Source organism: Crotalus tigris, unplaced genomic scaffold (genome assembly GCF_016545835.1).
Source record: "Crotalus tigris isolate CLP2741 ecotype Arizona unplaced genomic scaffold, ASM1654583v1 scf7180000017737.1785205, whole genome shotgun sequence".
In the NCBI taxonomy this organism is placed as follows: Eukaryota; Metazoa; Chordata; class Lepidosauria; order Squamata; family Viperidae; genus Crotalus; species Crotalus tigris.
In genome coordinates, this window is record NW_024096603.1 from 643,104 (window position 1) to 666,417 (window position 23,314).

At 34.8% G+C, this 23,314-nt stretch overlaps 1 protein-coding gene across 5 annotated transcripts in view; it reads right to left on the minus strand.

Moving 5' to 3' along the window:
* The window catches only part of EML1 (EMAP like 1), a 113,385-nt gene that overhangs the window by 40,491 nt on the left and 49,580 nt on the right, over positions 1–23,314 (minus strand). For 3 of the 5 annotated variants that reach the window (XM_039339678.1, XM_039339680.1, XM_039339681.1), the window contains exons 2-4: positions 10,094–10,276; positions 5,039–5,171; positions 315–449 (exon numbers count right to left, since the gene is read on the minus strand). In XM_039339678.1, the coding sequence (XP_039195612.1) occupies positions 315–449; positions 5,039–5,171; positions 10,094–10,276 (451 nt within the window). The remainder of the gene's footprint in view (positions 1–314; positions 450–5,038; positions 5,172–10,093; positions 10,277–23,314) is intronic. The other 2 variants (XM_039339682.1, XM_039339683.1) reach the window with 1 other exon arrangement.

Consider the following 23,314-nt stretch of genomic DNA (forward strand, 5'->3'; position numbering starts at 1 on the left):
TAACACTAGAATTTGGAAAAATGGATAGAGTAGAATTACAATAGTATTAATCTTATGTTAATCTTAAAATTGTTAATCTAAGATCATAATTTATACACATAAACATATTTAGTTAATAGAGCTATTATGGTTATAAAAACAAGCTGAAGGAATTCAGCAAACGTAATGCAATGGAGTAGGGCTCCCACCAAACTATTGAAATTATAGGAGGCTCTTCATAGCGTTTAAATCACAAAGACCACAATGAAGGAATATCTTCTCTTAAACTTCCTGAGCCACAAATAAATATAACTTAGAAATTCTGCTTTTCATACCAGTCGCTGTTCTTTTTGCCACTAGATGAACTACTTGTGGATCCAGCTCGATTGCGGTTGCCTTTGGAATCCCCATAACTTTCCCTCCGACCACAAGGAGAAACACCTTCAGCCGAGTTGGTTCTTTTAATAGTGCTGGTAGAAAACAACACTGATTGAAGACACAATCATTAGCCTCAACCATATCCTGAACTCTTCCAAAGTGCCCCTCCCAACCAATTATCCTAGGGATTCAGAAGATCTCTTGCCACCCCCCCCCACCCTCTACCCCCGTCCCTTTAGCTTTTCAAAAGAACATGAAGACCTGGCTTTTCACCCAGGTACTGTGATAGAATGAGGATGGCTGGCGCTGTGAGGCAACCAAGGGATGATCGAAGCAGCAGGTTTTCCTTTCTTGGCCTTATGGTTTATGGTTTCATGGTTTATGATTTATTATTGTAAGCCACCTAGAGTTGTGTTTAAGACGATATCCTTGCAAATCTTTTGAATAAATAAATTCTTTTAAACTGAAGTTACTAATCTGTAATTTCAAATTGAGGGGGAGCAGGATAGACATGGACATTAAAAGACTTTCAACATAAATTAAGCTCCCGAAGAAGCTGACTTTTATTTTAGTAGCCAAACTATAATTCTCCCCTTTTATTCCTTTCTTTTTCTCTTTGACCCAATTTACACAAAATAAAATCCAGCACATATGGGATTTGTTTGCATTCCTTTTCTTAAAAATGGGAAAGGATGGATTTGGCCATATGGGCAGTTCTACAAAAACTGAGGCAAAAACCTAACCACTTTAAAGCCTAAGGAACACACTCCTGCATCTGGACATGCTGGAGATAGTACAGGCAAACATGTTCTCTTCTTTAATATGATACTGAGAGAGTATGGATGAGGTAATTTGAGCTTTCATCTCTTCCCCCCTCTTTCTTTCTCTTTGTCTCATTTACATATAGAACAGCACAGAAGCTGCATTCTTAATTTTATAGTGCTGCATATGAGTGTGTACATATATAAAGGAACTAAGTTGTGCAAACTTGCTTCATGCAATACTGGACAACACTATGTAGACATGATTGCTATACTAAGTTAGAGCATGCATAGGAAGTCTGAAATGTATCTTAATTGCTGTCAATTTTCTCCGTTTTCATCGCACAACTGCATACTTAAGTACTGTCATAAAATTCATCATCTTGATGATTGTGTCAGTAAACAAATTTGTTGGAAATATCTAGAGAGATATTAGAAGCTCCTAGACAGGGTGAAAAATGAACACAACTTACTGCTATCATGAGATAATAGTTACTGCACATCATAGACATTTGCCATTTCCTCAATTACTAGAAACAGAAAAATCTGCAAATTGATTTGTGGAATTAGTAATAGTCAGATACTACCCTTTACTTTGGGGAGATGGACACTGGTACAGAATACATATAGCTGTGATAGGAGCCTAAACTGCACTCTTTGCTAATGAATGACACATTCAAAAAGATTAGCTATATCTGTTTAGCAAAACTGAAGGGATGTCTTATTACGATACGTTATCTGAAGTAGAAACTGGGGCAGGGCTTCATAAAACAGATGTGGTCCTCTTTATATAGCATGTTTTACTCAGCTATATCCACAGATCAGCTGCAAGCCTGCTGGGTAGCAGACTGAGTGAGCTGCCCAGTTAAATGAGATAAGCTCTTTTGCTCACCTATTCCATTGTACAGCTATCTGTTCTGATTGCTTTAAAAGAATTTTAAAGAATATAAACTCAGAGCTAAAACATATCTAGCAAACAAAAATTAACACTAAAAGAGAGCATGGTGAGATGGAAAACTGCTCAGAATCCCAGGGAAGGGAGCATGCTTACACACCCCAAAGTGGCCAATAGGTGTCAGGCTGTCCCTATATCCTAGAAGTCACCTGAACATACTGTACACCTAAATGATTCAGCTGGCAATCATATCTGAATATATTCACCCTGCCACTATTATCAGTTAACAAGGAATATATCACTCTTTTACAGTTTAGTTGCAGTTCCAAAATACTCCCCCCCCCCCAGAAACAGAAATATACCTAATCCAAATTCTGTTTGATAATGTTATTCTCAAAAATAAAGAGATGTTGATGGGGTTTAGGTATAACTTGAAAATGGCTTGTAATTTTACGTATCGAAATTTGATATAATACGGTATAAATGTTTTCTGTAGAACTATTTGAAATAAAAAAATTGGATACAAAAACTTCTTAAACAAAAATACTTTCAGAAAAAAAATAATTAAAACACTGTGAATAAAATAAAACATCCAATCCTTTTGTTATTACAAAACCAAGAAAGAAAGCATCAGAATAAAGTAGGCAAAGTTTATTATAATGAGGAAGTTATGGGTACCCTGGCCCTCATTCTCCTTTTACTGGTCTATTTGTGAATGTACGTATTTACAGTCTTTTCCCATGTAACTTCATTAATTTTATTATGGCCTTTATTATAAAATATATTATCTATGGTACTGGATAGTGAAAGAATTAACACAAATAAAACTCTGAAAATAGCCTAATACATCACCTCATTAATACAATGATTGTTATTAATTATTTTAGCATGTTTGTTATATTACTTTTTAGAAGACAGTGAGAAAATGAGTTAAGATTGGTAGTAAGCCATATTAATAACAAGCTTGCCTGGGTTATAATTACATCCATGATGGAATGAGCCAGTTTGCTTTGGAAACTTTTGTCTGCATCTCCATTAACTATTACGATTAGCTGAATGTTTTCTAATGACCATTAAAAGACCAAATGAGATTAGATGAGACCCATCTCATAATCGGTGTTGGGTAAGCATTGGCTGTTAGAAACAGAGTTAAATTTTAGAACACAAGACTTTGTGATTTTCTATCTACAAAAATTGTAATTTAGGGGTAGGCTAGGAAAGCTAAATGCTATGAATACTCTTACATTTATTTTCGCAGTATACTCTACCATCCTTTTTTTTTCCATTCCTGCAAATTGCAAGAAATTACAGGCAGTATTTGCATGCCACTTTGTGTTGGCAAACATACTTAAATTTATATGGAAAGAAGTCATATTTCCATGTTTTATGCAGAAGTGAGCACAGCATATTGCTAGATTTCTATTCTGGTTGGTGGTATGCAATTACTGCATAGGAATGTTTACAAAAAGTACCCCACCCTGGAGACAAATATAAATAAATATCATTCTTTATTTCCAAACACTGTAGTCTCAATTTTTTTTTAAAAAAGAAAACATTTCAAGGTGGTTTGATGAAAGGAAACTAGGAGACATATTCAACAGGCTTAGTTTTAAAAAAATAGAAATGAAATGTCACAAAAAAGTTATTTTTCTTATGACAAAAGTGGAAAAGAAGGGTATAGCTTTATTGTATTTTAATTTCATGGCTCGTCAAGACAAAACATAAGCAACAGAATTCCATATTGCTTTTGGATTCAAACACAAAACAATATTTTGGAACAGAAAGGTACACTCTGCAACTCTTAAACCAAATGCAAATTTTCCAATGATCATGCAAAGCTCAGTCCTAGATTCTGAAATTCAATTTTCTAAATGAAAATTTATGCACTTAAGGAAAATGAATCCTTTGGCAGGATACAGTATTGAGGGTACAATATTAGGCAGAATAGAAGAAGATTTAGATGTGCTCATAGTAGATGACTAAACTATGAGCAAACAATATGGTCGGGCAGCTGTGAAGGCAAACAAAAGTCTGCAATGCATCACTAGAGGAATCACCAAGAGGAAAAAGGAGAGCCTACTACCACTATATAGGCCTTTAGTCAGAGCCCTTTTGGAATACAGTATGTGTCCAGTTCTGGAGATTTAAGTCTCCAGATAAGATGGAGCGAGTCCAGAGATGGGCAACAAAAATGGTGCAAAGTCTGAGAGACAAAACATATCAGGAGAGATTGGCGGGCCTGAATGTATACATCACATGACCACAACTTATGGTTTTACTTCCACGTTGTGCATCTGCTTGTCAGAAGCTGGTTATAAAGCATGCAAATGATGATCATGTGACCGCATGACATAGCAATGGTCATAAATGTGAAGGGTGATGGCAAAACTAATTTTTTCACCCCATTAAACAATGAACAATCACTAAAGGAGACAGTTGGTGAGAGAGGACTACCTTTCTACATGAACACTCCCAAAGTATTTTGTTTTCTTATCCAAAGCACGGTATGGTATGATATGGTGTGGTATAATTGGGTAGGGTAGGGTATGGTATGGTAGGGTATGGTAGGATAGGGTAGGGCAGTTACTTTCACAAAGGTATAGCAAAAAAAAAACCCAACAAACCAGTTATCTTATTATACAATTGTCAATGGAAACCAAATGGTGAGGCTATAAGACAGATTTCATGTATATTGAACATTTCTGTTATTCTACTGGTCCGGTATAAAAACAAAGACACTCAGTTTCCAAACAGGTGACAAAATCCTTACTAGACATTTCTTGCTCTTAACCTGAAATTGAAAAAAGACAGTAATAGTCTAATTGTATGGCCACTTACAATATCTTGCAACTGCATTCATTCTGATTAATTAATCCAATATGAATAAAGTTAGACTTTTCAACAAGGTTTCCTATTGTAATTTAATTTGTCTAGAAATTTATCCTGAAAATATTACTTAGAGAGAGATAAACAGAATAGTAATTTTAAAAGCTAAAGATAAGTACATATATTGTAACGATAGTACCTTTTTGTTGCTGGTGATACAATGTCTTTCCTGGTTCCTGATGGAGAAGGTAGAGAACCACTAGATTTCTTTGGTAAGATAGTTCCATTATTGACAGTAGTCTTTAAAGGCAGTGTTTGAATTAGTGGTCTTGCTGTGAAATGAAAAAAAAAAAGGCTGACATTTACAAGCTTAGAAGTGCATACAATACTTGAAGTAAGATCTGACTACTGCAGATTAAAGTAGAAAAACAATTATCCATTATTTAAAAAGTTCTCTTGTGGAAACTGGAGATGGATATTCAATTTGTAATCTATTACTACTGGAAGATCCCTTTTCACAAGGACTGAATATGCCCATTCTATACCTGTGCATTTCTTTTTTTTTTCTTTCCCTAAATAAAACACTTTGCATTTTTAAGAAATTGGTTTGCTATTTTCAGAGCATTTCTCTGATTTATTGAGATCATTCTCATTTTTTTAATCTTCTAAACTCTTAATGATTCCACCCAATTGTATCACCTGCAAATCTGATAACTTCTCCATCTATGTTATTAATAAGAAATGCTGAAGTATGGAGCTTCCGGTGGATCTGCGTGCACGATGGCGGCTACTTTGTAGCCGTCCTGGGTGTTTGAATCGCTTTGAGCAGCGGACATCAGCTGTTCAGCGGTTCAAAATCCCCCTCCCGGGCAAAGGGGGGGGAAGAGGATTGTCTGAATAGTGGTAGAGCCTCTTATGCACCCCCAAGGTTTTTTGGGGGGGGTGAAAGGAGTGCTCCCACGGAGTTCAGACTGTCTCCGCTTCCCAGCTGCTTTTGTCTCCTGGGACAAAACAAGCCGCTGCAACCACCTCCGCGATTAAAGTGATCTGGTGAGTTTTTCTTAGAAGCGGACAGAGCTGAGTAGAGGATTTTGCTTTTGCTTTCTTTGATTTTATTTGGATTTTAAGATTTATTTTTATATTCCCTCTTTTTATTTTTTATTTTTTTCCTTTGTTGAAAGGGAAAGTAAAATGGCGATCGGCAGGCTTTTCGGTGTTTTTTTTTCCCCCTTTTTTCTAATGACTGGAACGTAATGTGGACTTGATTATTTATAATGATTTTTTGATGTTGGGTTTGGATTTTAGGAAGATCATTATTTTTGTTTAACTTTTTAGTTTTGTTTTTTGTATTTTTAAGGAAAAAATGGAATGGATTTTTTCTATTTAATCATTTTTTTCTCTTTCCCTTTTCTTCTTTTTAACTTTTTTTTTATTACAATGATCTCCTTTTGAAAGATTTTTTGATTTTTTTGGGAGTTAATCTCTCTTTTTCTTTCCTGCTTAACTTTTGTAATTTTTAAGGAGTAAAGATTTTTTTAAGATGGCTCCAAAGCGTCCAGTAATTCCTACAGCTCCTGAGGTGGTTTCTTCTTCGGTGTTATCATCAGCGCAACAACCTAAATCAAAAACTTCACCCTCTCCTCTGGCACAGTCAATAATGGTGAAGGATTTGCAAGACATGATGGGAAATGTTATATCTCAAATTAGGGGAGAAATTAAAGAGATTTTAGAGGAAAATAACAAGATTCTGAGGCAAGAGATAGTTTTGGCTTTAAAAGGAGTAGCCTCTGTTCTTGAAAAGCTGAACTCTCGCGTAGAAGAGGTAGAAGAAAAAGTGGAACTGATGGAGGGAAAATTTGAAAGCATGGAAAAAGAGATGGAAAATTTTCAAGATGAGATTCTTATGCTTCAATATAGACAAATGGAATATGCTTTAAGAATCAGAGGCTTGAGAGAGTCTGTGCAAGGAGATCTGAGAGAGATGGTTGCAAATGACTTTGCTGTGATTTTGAATAGAGAAAAAGAGGAAATACTTAGTGAAATTGAAAAAACATTTAGAGTTAACTCTGCGGTGGCAGAGCAAAAGAATTTGCCAAGAGATGTGGTAATTTATTTTGGGAAAAGATCCCTGCGCAACGAAATTATACAAGCTTCTTATAAGAAGAGGTTTCAAATTGCTTCACAAGATGTTATAATTTTAAAGGAGATCCCATCTAAAATTCTAAGAAGAAGAAAGGAGTTTGCTTTTTTAGTAGATGAACTTAAAAAGAGGCGAATCTTGTTCAGATGGGATGTTCCGACTGGAATGGTGGTGAGTTACCTGGGGATACGTTATAGACTTAATACTGTTTCTAAAGCAAAAGACTTTTACACTTCGGTCCTGGGGGTATGTTCATCGCCATCTATTACGTTTAAAGTTTTGGAAGAGAAGAAGGTAGAATTGCAGTCTGAAGAACCTATATTTATGAAAAATGGGAATTTTCAGTTTGAGGGGCCCCAACAAGTTGAGATGGAGGAGCAGAGAACAACCTGTACAACATATAACTGTAAAGAAAAGGAGCAACAAAAGAAGGAGGTTAAGGAAGCCTCACAAGTGTTGGTTTCTGAATCTGTGGGAGAATTTGAGGGGCCTCAACAAGTTGAGATGAAGGAGCAGAGGATAACCCGTGCAACATATAAACATAAAGAAAAGGAGCAACAGAAGAAGGAGGTTAAGGAAGCCTCACAAGTATTGGTTCCGGAGTCTGTGGGAGAAGCAAGATTTATAAACTTTTTGGAGCTACCTTTAAGGGCAGATTTCAAAGCACTTCTTTCGAGGTTTATGGATAAGAGAGACTGACAAGGAAAATATGTATAAGGGAATTTTAATGTTTTAAGTAATGTTTAAATTTGTGTTTTGGAGGGAGTTTATAAAGAATGATGGATAATAATATAACTATGATACTAGAAAATGTTTAGAGTATATTATAATGTGTTTAATGATTGTAATTATAAAAATTATTTTTAAGAGAAGATAATTTGTTTAATTTAATGTGTTTAGATTTGCTTAGGATTTATATGTGTTTTAAGTTTTTTTTTTGATAGGAGAGAAGATCATGGAGATCGAATGAAAATTTTAGATAAGAAGTTTAAGTTTAGCAATTTAAGGACTATTCAAAAGAGTATTTAGTTTTAATGGTATAATGAATGTTTATATGTTTATTTTTGTGTCTTAGGATAAAGAAAGAGGGAGAGATTAGATTTTATATTGTATGTATAGATATCTAAGGAGTATTTAAAGGAACATTTTGCTTTAAATATGTATAAGGGAATTTTAATGTTTTAAGTAATGTTTAAATTTGTGTTTTGGAGGGAGTTTATAAAGAATGATGGATAATAATATAACTATGATACTAGAAAATGTTTAGAGTATATTATAACGTGTTTAATGATTGTAATTATTATTTTTAAGAGAAGATAACTTGTTTAATTTAATGTATTTAGATTTGCTTAGGATTTATATGTGTTTTAAGTTTTTTTTGAAAAATTTTAACTAAGCCTGTACTCAGCTCTGGGAAGGTTGGGGGAGGGTATGGGAGGTTTGGGGAGTTGGGGGAGGGTATGGGAGGGTTGGGGGGGGTTGGGGAAGGGAATTGTTTTGTAAAATTTAAAAATTTTCAATAAAAAAAAAGAAATGCTGAAGTATATACTCCAAGACTGAATCCCTAGTATTTTCACTCAATACTCTACATCATTTTGATATGAAATCACTGAGTTCATTCTTTGAGAATGATTTGCAAGATAACTAAGTGTCTAGTTAACTATCTCACCTTCAATTCAAATCTGATTAGCCTGCTAATCAACATTTCTTGAGTGTTTGTTAAATGCATAGCTGGTATCAATATATAACATTTCCACAATATATTAAGAAATAAACCAATCCAAAATATGAGATTGTCAGGACATGTTCTTCAACAAGCCATACTAAACATTATTAACTATAAAGCTTCCTATTGATGAATGTTAGACATATTGACCTTGTTGTTCCCTTGGGTCTGCTGTTCCTATTCTAGAAGGAAGAAATAATATTTATTTTCATCCTATAGATATGGAACTTCACTCATTTGTCAGATTTTCAAAAAATTTCATCAGATCCTATAGTATATTTCTTCTGGCCTTGAAAATTGAAATTTGTACAGGGCAGTAGATAAGGAATTTCACAACTGATGCTTTGTCATTTGCTATAAACCTCAGCTATGTGACTGTGGCAAAAACTGGTTAAATGGTCAAACTGCCATCCTTAATATGGAAGTATAAATATAAAGAGATTTTGAGAAACAAATAATCTTTCTAAGCCCATAATAAAAAATTTAGGTCAGCACCAGACATAAAATATGTCATTCCATAAACAGTAACATGTTTAGATGTTTTACCAGATATACAAGATAATGAAAAAGGTCAGGTGTTGTTTTTTGTGCCATGATATACAAATATTTAGAATAAAATATTGCAAAAACACAGTTTACCTCAAATATTTCTGGAATAATTTGGCATATTTTAAACATTCTTTGCATTCATTAATACAACTAAAATATTTAGATCAGTGGTTCGCAACCTGTGGATTGGGACCCCATTTGGGGTCGAACGACCATTTCATGGGGGTCACCAAATGCAGTCCGCCATTTTTTCCCCTTTTCCCTTAGCTGTGCTACTCCCTTTTATTCTATTGGCTTTTGAAAGTCAATAGAAATAGACTCTCTTGAATAGAGTCTAATTCTATTGGCTTTCAAAAGCCAATAGGAATTGTCCAGGCTATCTCTGCCCTGTTGAGCCCGCCAAAAGTCCCATTCTGCAAACGGTACTGCACCAGTTGAGTAGTCCTCGACTTACGATCGGTTGAGTAGTCCTCGACTTACGACTGGTTGGGGGTCACGGCATTAAAAAGGTTGAGAACCACTGATTTAGATAAACATTAGTTAATATTAATAAAAAACAGAAATATGAATAGAATGAATTCCAGTCAAATTTAACAGTGATCTGAGACCTGATTAGAAATTTGAAAAATACTTATCCATGTATACCCCTTGGAGAAGACTTTTTTAAAAAATATACTTCAGATTCAATATTCAGGTTAAACCATACAACTAATCACTATCTATCTTAGAAAAATATCATGCAAAAAATATTCTCAAGTAATTCTGTTTATCTTATCTTAACTGGTTAAAAATATTTTCACTGTAACACATACAGGTGAATTTGAAGGGGGGGTTAATACCTTTGGTAGGTCCTTTCTTGTTCTGCATGGCCTGTTGCTCCTCAGTAATATTTAAACGCCTAACGACATCTGCCAGAGCAGACTTGAGCAACTGAATGTCGTCTTCCTGCATCTGAACACGTTGTTCAAGTGAAGCTATGCGGTCTGTCACCTCCATGCTGCTGGCAGCAGAAGCACTGTCATCTAAAAATACATATGTATTTTATTTTATTTTATTAATTTAAAACATTTATATAGCTGCCTATCTTCTAACCAACTTTGGACTGCTCTCAATTAAAAGTTAAAACCCTAATGCTTACTTTGAAATCCTGTTACATTATGCTTGCTTCAAGCTAAATATTAATAGATCTGCAGCCTAAACATAATTGTAAAAATTATTTGAAGAAAGGTATTCTCCCAAAACAAACAGAGAAAGATATAGATACATTTGCTGCTTTTATTAGAAAACAATAACTCTTGTCAAGTTATTCAGTTAATTCTCCTTTAAATTGAAACATTCAGTTAATTCTCCTTTAAATTGAAACATTCTGCCAGCAATTCATACAGAATGTAATTTCCCATTTCCTCTGCAGTTTCTGTGTATGTAGTCAAATATACAAAAAGGTGCAGAAATGTGATCTTCATATAAATTGTGTGATCCAAATAGAGCTAGACAAAAGAAAATACTATAGAAACTATTTTCTGGTATATTTGTTATAGACTAAAAAGCAGGATCTTTATATTTAGTTCTTGCCAAGAAGAGTGCAGGGAGTCTGAGAATTGGAAACAATAAAACGGAAGGAAAAAAAATTAGTTCATCACACATGCTCAATATGCTTGCACAAAACAGTGTAAATGGAAATACTCATCACACCATTTTTTATTTTACTCTAATTAATATGTAATGTCATTGGAAACATTAGTCGTCACAGTATTTAATTAAGCACTGTTAACAATTAAATAGGAATGTTAAGAGTGGAAGGTTAAACCCATCTTTTAACTGAACTGAGCAAGATCTGAAGAAATACCAACTACAGATAGTCCTTATTTAATGACAGCAACCGGAAGTACCAGAATTTCCATTGCTAAGCAATGTAAATCACAACATTACATGACCACAAAACTTACCAATGAAAATTCAAACCCTTCCAGTTGTCATCCTTAAGTGAATCACTGTGAGTCATTAAGCAAGGATGTCATGTGGTTGCCATTTGCATTAATTTTGCTTCTAGGAAGCTGGCAAAGAAAGTTGCAAATGGAGATCACGTAACTGAAAGATGCTGTCACAATTGCTGAGCTCCCAGTTCATGATCACATGACTGCAGTGACACTGCATTTGCTTTAATTTTGAGGACTGTCAAACCCAAGCCCAAAGATAACCCAGCAAGATCCAAGGAAAATAAGTTCAAATTTAACATTGATCATTAGTGTTACATAATACACTATAAAACAGTTCTCAAAATTAAATGTTCAATTACAGTACAACGAAATATGAATTAAACAGTGCCTGTCAGGATCTGACTGAAATTAGGAATGAAGATGGCCTAAGCCTACAAAAGATGAGGAATATGAATACACAAACATACACATGGGGGGAAAGAACTTTAAAATATGTACCTATTAATTGATATGCATTGGTTGTATTTTGGAAACCATTAAGCAAACAGAATTGTACATCTTATATTTGATTTGTATGATTATTCAAGGTAATCTGTGTACTTGTCCAGTCTGTAAATTCAAGGCCTCTACTCTGGAGATTATTGAAACTAGAAGCAGTGGAAAAAATGGAAGCAGCAAAGCTTGAAACAAAAGAAAATGTTCAGATCCTAGTTTTCAAACAAAGTTAGGTCAACCCAGAGTTTTTATACTTCCTTTTACTTACAGATGATGATGTTGAACATTCTCTCCTTTTGTGTGTGGGGAAAGACTCATGGAGTTTAACCACAATTAGCTCACAAACATAAGTCAGTCTCTAACTAAGCAATTTCTGCTGTAAGCTTCAGAGTCTCTATAATGAAAGGTGGAACAGTTTGTTTTTCTGGCAAGCTAACTGAAAGCAAAAAATATAGCCTGGTTTTGTCAGGACTGCCGCTCATGTGATTATGAATAGTGAGACATCAAACAGTTCCATGATGTGTAACTGCACAAGATATACTGCATTCATTTGGAAGCTAGAGCTGTGAAGTTTTCTGAATTTCTGAGGCATCCAACTACTTGGTTGGTAAAGGTTTTTGTTTTTCCAGTAACCTTGCTTTTTAACCATAAAATATGATTGCAGTAACTAAATAATTTTTTAAAAAAAATAACTATATGGGATTTCAGTGGTCAGAAATGATCTATTTGAGCAAACAGAGAATTGAAGAAACAGGAATTTGAAAAGAATTATAATAATATGAGATAAAAATGTTTGATTTGGAAAAACTTTATTCCAAGTTTCTTTTTGAATTATTTTATTTTTGAGAAAGATAAACTGCCATTCTAATGTCATACATAGTCATATTATTTGAAGCAGCACATTTGTGAGTGTATTTGATTTATTTTTTGCACTAAGTTTAAACACTGAAAGCAGCTTGCAATCATTAAAATGCAGCACACAGAAAATACAAATTAACTATCAGAAACTTAAAATCAAGGCAAACTTTTAAAAACCAACTTCTGTATCACTATCAGTCCCAACAAGTAAGTGAACCTGACAAACTTTGTGTTCAGAAATAAATCAGAAATGTACCTGGATAGTATCTGAATGAGAAATTACCAAGATTCTAGGGCTAATGGCTAAATTTTAGGACTGCATAGCTCTTGGCATTTAATTTTGGAAAAGTATTTGAGAGTTGTGCATGTTTGCAACTCCTTAAAGTAGCATTGCCTTTTCTCAGAAAAAAAATCTGAAGATTTACAAATAGTAGATTCCACTTTTTGAAGAACTCTTGTACATCCTTACTAAATATTTCTGAATAACACAATGGCAGTTCTATACTATTGCCAAGAAAAATGTGTAGGTTGCATCGCATCAAAGCTGAGTTTGGCTTAAGATATATTTATCTCATTAAGACTGGTACAGAATTTGGTCATTGTTCATTGATAAGGTTTTGAGGAAGAAAACTGCTAGTTAACTGCTAGTTAAGTTGTTTTCCACTTCCATGACACCAGTGAATGTCAGGTTTTTGGGGAGACAGTGATAAGTGTCTGGGAAGTGGGAAGTAGCAAACATCTTCTTTTTGTATAATGCCTTATTATTCTAGTGTACGTAAAACACAATACAACACAATTTTGTGATATATAAAGTACTACATCTAATTTGGCCCCAAGAAACAAAATTGCATATAAATAGTGAACGTCAATGCAAGTACTTCTAAATCCTCTTATTTTTAAAGAGAAAGATTAAAGTTTGCTTCCAGGAGTCTTGGGGACTCTATCAATGAAGGTTTCCAAGCAAAGGTTGGACAGCCATTTATTTGGGTTGGTACTTGTATGCAAATTCCTAGGCAGAGAGTGGATTAGAAGGCATCCAAGGTCCTTTCCAACCTTAGAATTATGAGATAAATATTAAAATGCTTAACCTTTTGTTTCATGCATTAGGATATATCATCAAGCGTGACTTTGTATGATAAAAACACCATACTGTACAAAAAGCATCCACATATGAATATTGTAATGAAATGAATGTTGAGAATCAGAAAGTGTTTTCTCCGTTATCAATTTCTTATTAATACAATTGACAATTTTGTCTCCATTGAAAGAATGTTATAACTTATTAGTACAGGGGTGTCAAACTGCCGGCGCACGGGCCAGACGCATCATCCAGAAGCCGCACCCACCCCATTGCCGGCAATGGCAAAACCGTCCCGATACATCACGTGATGTCACGGGTTTGACATGTCTGCATTAGTATATTATGTTAACCTATTTTAATATTTATTAATTTTATTTGTTTTTGTTTTCATTTATATTTATAGATAACATTACTGTCATGGTTCCGACAGACAGAGGTGAATAAAGCAGAACTCCGAGGTTTGAAAATTCCTCAAAGAACATGTTTATTACTTACAGTTACAAAGTATTGGCACAGTCAAAAGTGAAACCAACTCTGAATACACAAGTAACAATTACCCAATTACAAAGTATAATGTCCCACCCACAAAACTAGGCAAGTAACTATGTTCCCCAGTATTTTCATTTGGTGGGCTTTTTTATGCAATATCCATTTGCTTGTCACGGGAGCAGACAATGACCTTGGTTCCCACGGGACAAAAGATTATTTTGACTAACGAAGCACTTGGGCAACCCCCCTCCCTCTGTTCTATGTGGCAACCTAGAATGAGAAGAAAAAATGGTTGCAGCCATGCTCATTGTAGAGTTGACAATTACATTGAAAAGGTTTTTTGTTGTTTTCTAATAATAAAACTTGTGCAAAGGGCTAATAACATATAGTAGATGTGTAAGTATAAAATACAGAAATGTCTCATAATGGAATGTAGTTGAAAAGAAATTCAGTTATGAATAAAATAACATTCAGAATCCCAAATTAAAGGATTGGATCTTTACTAAGAATCACATTTTTTTCTGCTATTCAAGGAACTATTTAAATATTGATTGTACTATATTATGTGTTATTTCACTTTCTTCCCTCTTTTGAATATACATAGTTGGTAAGTATTAGGTACCCTATAATTATACTGTAGTTAAACTTTGTAGACTTAATTATATTTTAATGTACATTTAGTATTTCTTTATAATTTTAGGTTTGATTATTAATGATCCATGAGAATATCTATGTGGTTAATTATTGTTAATTAAAAAAAATTCAGTTTTCAATGTATGATAGCAATCTTGTAAATCTTTAAAGAGATAGGGCTTAACATTTTCCAGAATAACTGATCTGTATTATATAGTTCAGCGGTTCTCAATGTTTGTGTGACGGCGACCCCGTCACATGCGCGGCGGCGCCCCATGCGCCGCGCCCTACGCGCGGCGGTGCCCCCGTGCGCAGTGCGCATGCGCGGCGGCGCCCCCTGAGGGGGAAAAATGGCGGATCGCGTTGTTTGGCGACCCCCGTAAAATGGTCATTTGACCCCAAATGGGGTCGCGACCCATAGGTTGAGAACCGCTGATCTAGTTGGATCAAAAAGCTACAAGGCACTGGAAGTCATAAAATCTGGACAAAAGAAAAGAATTAGCAACACTTCATGAACTTGATTTCTGAGGTATGAGTTGAAGCATGGTGAAAAACTTGGTGAACATCTAAGCTTTAGGTAATCTTATTTTGAATTTTTTTCAATTTTCATTTAGAAAAACAAATATGAACACAATTATTACATCAGTTAAACTCATCTCTGTGCTACTCTATGTATCTTCTTTCCTATATACATATATACAGAAATTGAATAGCTTTTCTGAAGAATGGGGCTTTATTAAAAACACAATTTAAAAAAGAGATTTGTAATTTTAGCAAACCTCAATCCCCAGTCTTCTATAATGTCAATTTATATCTGAGCATTCCATAACATTGCAACAGCTCTACTAGTGACAATGCGAAATAAGGTATTTTTCCAAAGTGGCATTAAAACCAATCTATTTTTCTGTCACTGGATCCCTAAAATCTTGTTCTTACAAATTGGAAAGAGTACAGTACAGTACTTGAGCAAGAGTACAGGGAGTTATGGCTTGATCAAGCCTGACCAAGAAAGACAGGGTAGGAGGCAGAAAGGGGTATACCTGAGGGAAAAAAACAAGGAGGTGGTCAAAATGGAAACCCAAGTCTGACCACTCTGCTGTGAAGTCTCAGTGGTCACCAAGAAATAAGAAAGACAGCAAAAGAGCTAGGAAATCTGTGTAATGGGTTTCTCAGAGTGTGGGGAAGTAGATGATGTTTTATTAAGTATTACAGGGCCTGATCATCTGCACATTTCCCCTGCATCAGGAAAGCACATAGCAGGACTTCTGGTTTTGCGCGATAGCAACCGGTCATGGGCTTGTGGATTCTCCACACCTGCACAGCTAATTTCGCCTTGCCTGGGGACCCTAAATTGGTCTAAGTTGCCCCAGAGAGGCAACAAAGAAAGAAGGGTGCTCCAGAGATTCTGGAACGGCGGCGGCCATTCCGTTCTAGTTAGGGAAAGCCTTCTAACCTGACAGGAGAAAGGCTGGCCGTACTGTATCAACCAGACTAAGCTACTAGCAACTGAAGTCCAAAAGCACTAACCAGCAAAACTGTGAACAGCATGCTTGAAACTGGGTGAGAAATTCTATCTTCTATTTTACATTTAATTTCCTGAAAAAGTTCCCCAAGAAGCAAAATACCTCCGAAAGGGAAGGAGGGAGATTTCCACCCCACCCTTATACTAACAGAAGTGGCGAAATAATCTTTTTATGGAAGATAAAAATATATGGAAGTGAAATAAATACAAAACCTGAAATTTAAAACTTAAATCTGGATAAATCTAAAATTGTTTGAATGGTTAAGACTCACATTTTAAAGATAATTGTTCATTTTGGAAATTGAAAAACAAATAGTTGCCTACACCTAGTGGTGGATGAAGACTATGACAGATATGACTTTAATATAAGACTTGGCAAAACCTGGGAAAAGCTAATCTGTGTTTGTGACCTTCAAAGTTTTAACAACAAAGAACAGCTGTGATCAAAGAAAGGCAATAATCTGGGCTGTAGACAAAGAGAGAATTATAAATTTCAGAAAAAAAGTCTTTTTTGAACTATTTGGACTACAAATATCTATTTAATTGGGATCTAAAGCTATTTGCAGAGAAAAGAAAGGAAGAGAAAAACTCAAATTCTTGGCCATCAGGGATCAGAGACATGTAGAAAGAACATATCAAGAAAACATAAATACTTCACAAGAGAAGATATATAGTATACTGCAACTAATTCAAACAACAATGACTTTAAACCACAAAGAAATCCAAAATAATAAAAACATGACTTAATCCTAGTGGAAAAAAATCACAAGAATTGGAAAAAAACAACTTATCCCTTAAGACTACAAAATAAATCTGAGGACAAGAAAACAGATCAGATAAAATGGACTGTAGAGATGTCAGGAACATTGGAGAGAAAGGAAATGATAAGAGAAGCAGAGAGAAAGAAAAAGAAAAAGATTTTCAACAAACATGGAAAGGCAGAAGCCCTGTACAAAAACATTTCACATGATTTACTTTTTATATCTGCAGCAACATTTACGAACATACGGAAAAAACTTTATGATTCAGCAAAATACATTGATTAAGAAAGATACTGGGCAAAGGAAAAAGACTAAAGTGGAAACCAAGGAAATAGATAATAGGACTTACCAGAGAGAATACTTAAAAAAGAAACATTTGTTTGAATATGGTTAAAAAATAGAAAAGTTTTGGAATATATATATGTCATTCTAAGAGGGATGAATTCCCTAAATAATATAGTATGCTTTTTCCCTTTCTTGTTCTCTTTCTTGATATGAGTAATATAAAATAGTTGAAATGACTTAGATAAAGAAAATGTTTTAGATACTTAAATGTGACTGAATTTAAGAAAATTATAATGGATTAAAAATGTTTTGAATAAGAGTTAAAGAACTAGATGACTAGATGTATTAAATGGAATGTTTAAAGAGTAAACATATTTTTAATTATGGTTAAAAAGAATAATAAATTTAGGAAATAAATATATATTAGCTTAGGAGGGATATATATTTTAAGTAGTGTGTTATTTTTTATGTTTCTTTACTCTTGCTCTCCTTCTTTTCCATTGTTTTATCTATTCCTTAAGAAATGTAAAAGTGTGAGATGGTTCATATGGAAAAAGAGTTAAATTTTTAAATGTAATTAATTTCTGAGAAAATCTTAACCAGTAAGAATACCTAGAATTTGATGGGAGAAACAAATTAAAATAAGAACTCTAACAGGATCTATGATAAGGCAACCAGAATGATTGGATAGAAAACAAATATTATATTGATGTGATTATCATTTTAGGATTTGTTAGGAAAAATTATATATTTAATTGTTATCTATCAAAACAATAAGAATTGTATTAACTCAATGTTTGCAAAAGAGGATATTTGGGGAAAAGAGGAAATCAACTAAAACTATTATGTGGATTATGGATTATAGAAATCAGTTGTTAGTGATTGTTTTACAAATGTAACCCAGATAATATACTGTTCACCAATTATTAAGTGATTTATGTTTTAAAAAATTAATAAAATATATTACAAAAAAAGGAAAGCACATAGCAACATCCCCATTGCTTCAAGTAGTAGACAAGAGGATCAAAGAATTCTTGCCCTTATGAACTCACTGGAAAAGAAGTGCTAAAGTATATCTAGTTTCTAAGATTGTGTAACCTATCTTGTTTTTCTTTTCAATAAATCTAATTAATAAAAGCCTATGAGAATGTATCATTTTTTGTTGTAAATGGCTTTCTAGGCAAAGGAAGGAAGAACAACTTTACCAGGACAGGCAATAAAGAGAAGGAGAAATTAGAAACAAAAAGACTGAAGGAAAAAAAGCTTCTTCTGCTCAGGCGGAAGAGAGAAGAGAAAGAAAAGGTGAATTGGGCAACCCTTAATGGATGAAAAAATATGAAATACTAACTGATTAATACAGGTAATCCCCAAGTTGCAAGTGTTCCCTTAGTGAATGTTTGAAGTTACACGATAACCACCCCCTAGTGATTATGAGCAAATCCCGAAATCATGAATATTGCAGCACCATGGCAGTTGTTCACCCTTACAAGAAACTGCAGCGGCACTGCAAATTCACCCTGGTTATTCCCTCCCTCCCCACCCCCCATCCTGGGTCTCCCTACATTTTAAGGGTTAACTAGTTGTTGTTTAATATAATTTCCTTAGAGTAGTGGTTCTCAACCTGTGGGTCGGGACCCTATTTGGGGTCGAACGACCATTTCACGGGGGTTGCCAAACAACGCAGTGCGCCATTTTTTTCCCCTTTTCCTTAGCTGTGCTACTCCCTTTTATTCTATTGGCTTTTGAAAGCCAATAGAATAGACTCTCTTGAATAGAGTCTAATTCTATTGGCTTTCAAAAGCCATTAGGAATTGTCCAGGCTGTCTCTGCCCTGCTGAGCCCGCCAAAAGTCCCATTCTGCAAACAGTGCTGCACCAGTTGAGTAGTCCTCGACTTACGACCTGTTGGGAGTCGCGGCATTAAAAAGGTTGAGAACCACTGCGTTAGCGCATACATGTCAAACTGCTGGCCCACAGGGCAGATGTGTCATCGTGAAACCATGCCCACCCCATTGCTGGCAATGGGGGGAAAGTCGCGATACATCACGTGACGTCATGAGTTTGACATGCCTGCCTTAGAGCATTCCTCTCTGTTTCTATTAATGTTGTTCCAAGACTAACCAACATGGCCAATAGTGAAAGAAGGTAGAAGTTGTACTTCTACAATATATAGGGGCCCAAGTTTTCTCAACTATTCTGCAAAAAGCTTCCTTCATTTAGATCATAAAATATTCATATGCACTCAAGTTCTCTCACATCATTTTGATTCCTGTAACCTGGTGTTAATTGACAGTAACTGTTGATAAACTGAAATTATGCACTGCCAGCAAGAAATTTTTGCTACTAAATCCATATTAGGCTCAGAGCAAGATATTTCTATTCTTAACTTCTTCCTCAGCCTCTAATTAGACACCTCCTCAAATGCTTTTAATTTTTCACTGTCCCAATTTAGTACTAGAAAATTATTAGACTAGAAACATTAAGACTGAATACTCAATAACACGTTAGATCTTTGTAAACTGATCTACGTTGTTTATAACATAAGTGGTTTAGAATCATAATATCCTTCTCTTTGCAGTGCTTTTTCATCAATGCTTAATTTTCATATTATTTTTTCTTTGATTTTCTCCTTTCCCAAGCTCCTATTCCTATTTATATTCCCTATATTATGATTAAAAATAATGAAAACATACTTCACAGGGTTAAAATAAAACATTTAAAACCCTTATATTAATATTTTAATAACCATCTTGTCCCCATCCCTGAAGTAAATCAGTTTAATCAGCCTAATTTAACCTAGAGAGATCATGGGCAGCAGTCAGTCTCAACTGGACTAAGGAGTCATCTAACGGTGGCTGATGGTTATGCCTTGGATATCTAATTATGTGATTGCAAAGAGGCAAGGGTGAGCTTTCCTGTATGTCCACTTCACAGATTGGGCCTCAAATTACCTGGATTAAGTCTGTGACAGAATGGAGCAGCTAAGCCCTGTTTGCATGTCACATGATCTCTCAGACAGATAAAAGAAATAAAATAATCTAACAAAGCATTGAGCTGGAGTAGGTAAGGTTTCTCATGTGCACAGTACTCTAAAGGCAAGTTGGTCAACAAAAGATCAAATAGATTAAGAAGAAAAATCTACTGTTGGAGTTGGGAAGAATATGATGGCTGGCAAACTAAGTGGGATATCTGTCTGTCTGTCTTCCATCAATTTTTTTAGGCTGCCTGACTCCTTGATGACTCCAAGCGGCTTACACAAGAAAAAACAATAAAATAAAAATACATTTTGGAAATTTTGGCTGCTGAAAACATTCAAGGAGACTACCAAAGAGTTCCCTGGGTGAAAAGAAGATCTCCAAAGATGGAGGCAGACAGCACAGCCTGAGAGCATGTCACTGTAGCGCAGGGTGGAGAGAATTTGAAGATCAAAATTCTGATAGCCATAATAATTTGCCACCTCATCATAATGTTCTTGCTACTCCAAGAGTGGGATTTAGTATAGTCTCACATTACCTTAAATTATGCGTGCTGAGTTCAAGATAAGCATTACTTTGCAGGCAGGAAAACAGTTAATTGTTGAAGGCAACAATTAGAGTTATACAGTGATTTATTGCTTTGACAGCATTCAAATGCAGTGGCAGGAGCAGGGAAACACTTTCTGTATATTTGCTTAAGCTAAGTGCCACATTTACAACTAGTTTTGCAGGACCCAAAAAGAAATTAAGATGTTCACATATTCCAGGCAAGAAATAAAAGACAACTCCACACAAAAAAGCAGAGTAATGACTACAGCAGAATGAAGAGTTAGTGAGTAGATAGGCTCTTTGCAATTTCTTTCTGGACAAGGAGAAGACTTCAGATTGCCTACAAGTACTTCAGACAGTTATACCTTATGAGAACATACAAACCAGTTGATGTCTTAATCATTAAAAGGGATATACAAATAATAAACCAAGAGGGTGACCTGGACTATCTTCCTATATTGGATTTGCAAAAGAGGCTTGTTAAAGATTTGAAGAATTTTATGAGAAGGAACAAAAAAGAAAGAAAAAAAATCAAGTTCTAGGACATTATTTAAAGAACAAAATATTAAGATTGTTAGAAGTAAAGGGACGGAATATAAAGCTGGTTTAATTGATCAAGGTTCAAATAGATATCCTGTTATTTCTGGTAACCTTTAATGGAATTTTGCCAATCTCTTAGATCAAGATGATGAAGTTTTAAAGATTTGCTTATAGATAAGAGATGGGATAGAAGAGATCATTTGTAGTATTTTTAAGAGAAAGTATTAAGTTACTAAAATTGTTTATACTTGTGATAGGGGAACAAAATTTCTTTTTTTATATTTCTTTTATATATATATTCTTCTTGTTTTTCTTTACTATACTATTTTTCTTTCATTTCTGTTTTATTTCTATTTTTATTTTTTTAGTTTGTATGAGTTTTTATTGCTGCACTTGTAATTTTTAATAAAATTACTGTTAAAGTATGTTCTGATATTTGATGTTATAAATATAAATTTGATTGACAAGCAGGTGCACATGCTGAAGTCTGGGTGGATGGATCCTGAAAATCAGTTCACAACAGTGTCTGAGAAAGTCCATTGTTACCAGAATAATACCCAAACTGGTCCCTGAGCATTTTAAAGTTCTGCAAGGCCTCCAAAATCAAGCAGCTTAAGCAGATTCTGCCACACAGCAGGCAACTGATACACCAGAAAGATTCCAACTTTGTTTCTCTAACTTACAGATATTTATACAGGTTGTCCTCGACTTACAATCACAATTGTGCCCACAATTTTTGTTGCTAAGACAGACAATTGTAAATTTTGCCCATTTTATGACGGTTCTTGCGACAATTAAGTCAATCATTGTTAATTGTTAATTTAGTAACATGTTTTTTTTAGTGACTCTGGCTTCCCCATTGATTTTGCTTGTCAGAAAGTTGCAAAAGGTGATCACATGATCCCAGAACACTGCAACTGTCATGAGTCACTTGCCAAGGGACTGAATTTTGATCACATGACCATGGGGATGCTGCAACAGTTTGTAAATGTGAAAAATGGTTATATGTCACTTTTTTCAGTGCCGTTGTAACTTCAAACAGTCATTAAATGAACTCTTGTTAAGCCGAGGACTACCTGTACCTTGCTATCTCAGGAGGACGAGTCTCTAGTCATTGATACAATATACAGTTTAATGCTACCTTCAATTCCATATTCCTTATGTCAAACCTGATGAAGGATCGAAAACCTAAGATTACAGCCCTCAGAAAGAGTGATATTGCCATCTTTGCCCAACTGAGTCTTGGTAATACATGCAAAGTTTGCATGATTGTCCATTACCAAGTCATGAATGAACAAGCCTAAAAATTGATTATGTGAAAATTCATTTTGTTACTTTCTGTTCATTTCTCTAATCTTTCAAGATAGCTTTGTATTTTACGTTTGAATGCATATACGTGTCTTCAAGTTAGTGTTGATTCCTGGTAACTATCCAGACTAGCTCCTGCAGTTTTCGTGGCATATTTTACAGAAGTGGCTTCCCCCTGCCTTCTTAGAGCTGAGACAAAGTGATTTGGCCAAGATCATCCAGCTGGCTTCTTGCCTAAGGCAGGACTTGCAATCTCCTAATTTCTAGCCTGGTATCTTAACCATTACAGCAAACTGGCTCTGTTTATTAGTTATTCCCCCCAATTTTAGTCAGCTGTAAATTGGAGAAGCTTTTTCCCATGTGTTTATCCAAGTCATTAAAAATATGAAAAACAGATCCTAGGACTGATCCTTGTAGAAGTCTACTTGATGCTTCTGTCCAATTTGATAAGAAACCATTGATTAACATGGGTTTACAAAGCACCTACTGTATATATGCTTGTTCATGAGTTTACAAAGCACCTACTGTATATATGCTTGTTATGGCATCCAGCAAATATTTAACTATCTTTGCTAATTAGCAAATTAGCACTACATGGAATACTTTGTCAAATGTTTTGCTGGGTGAT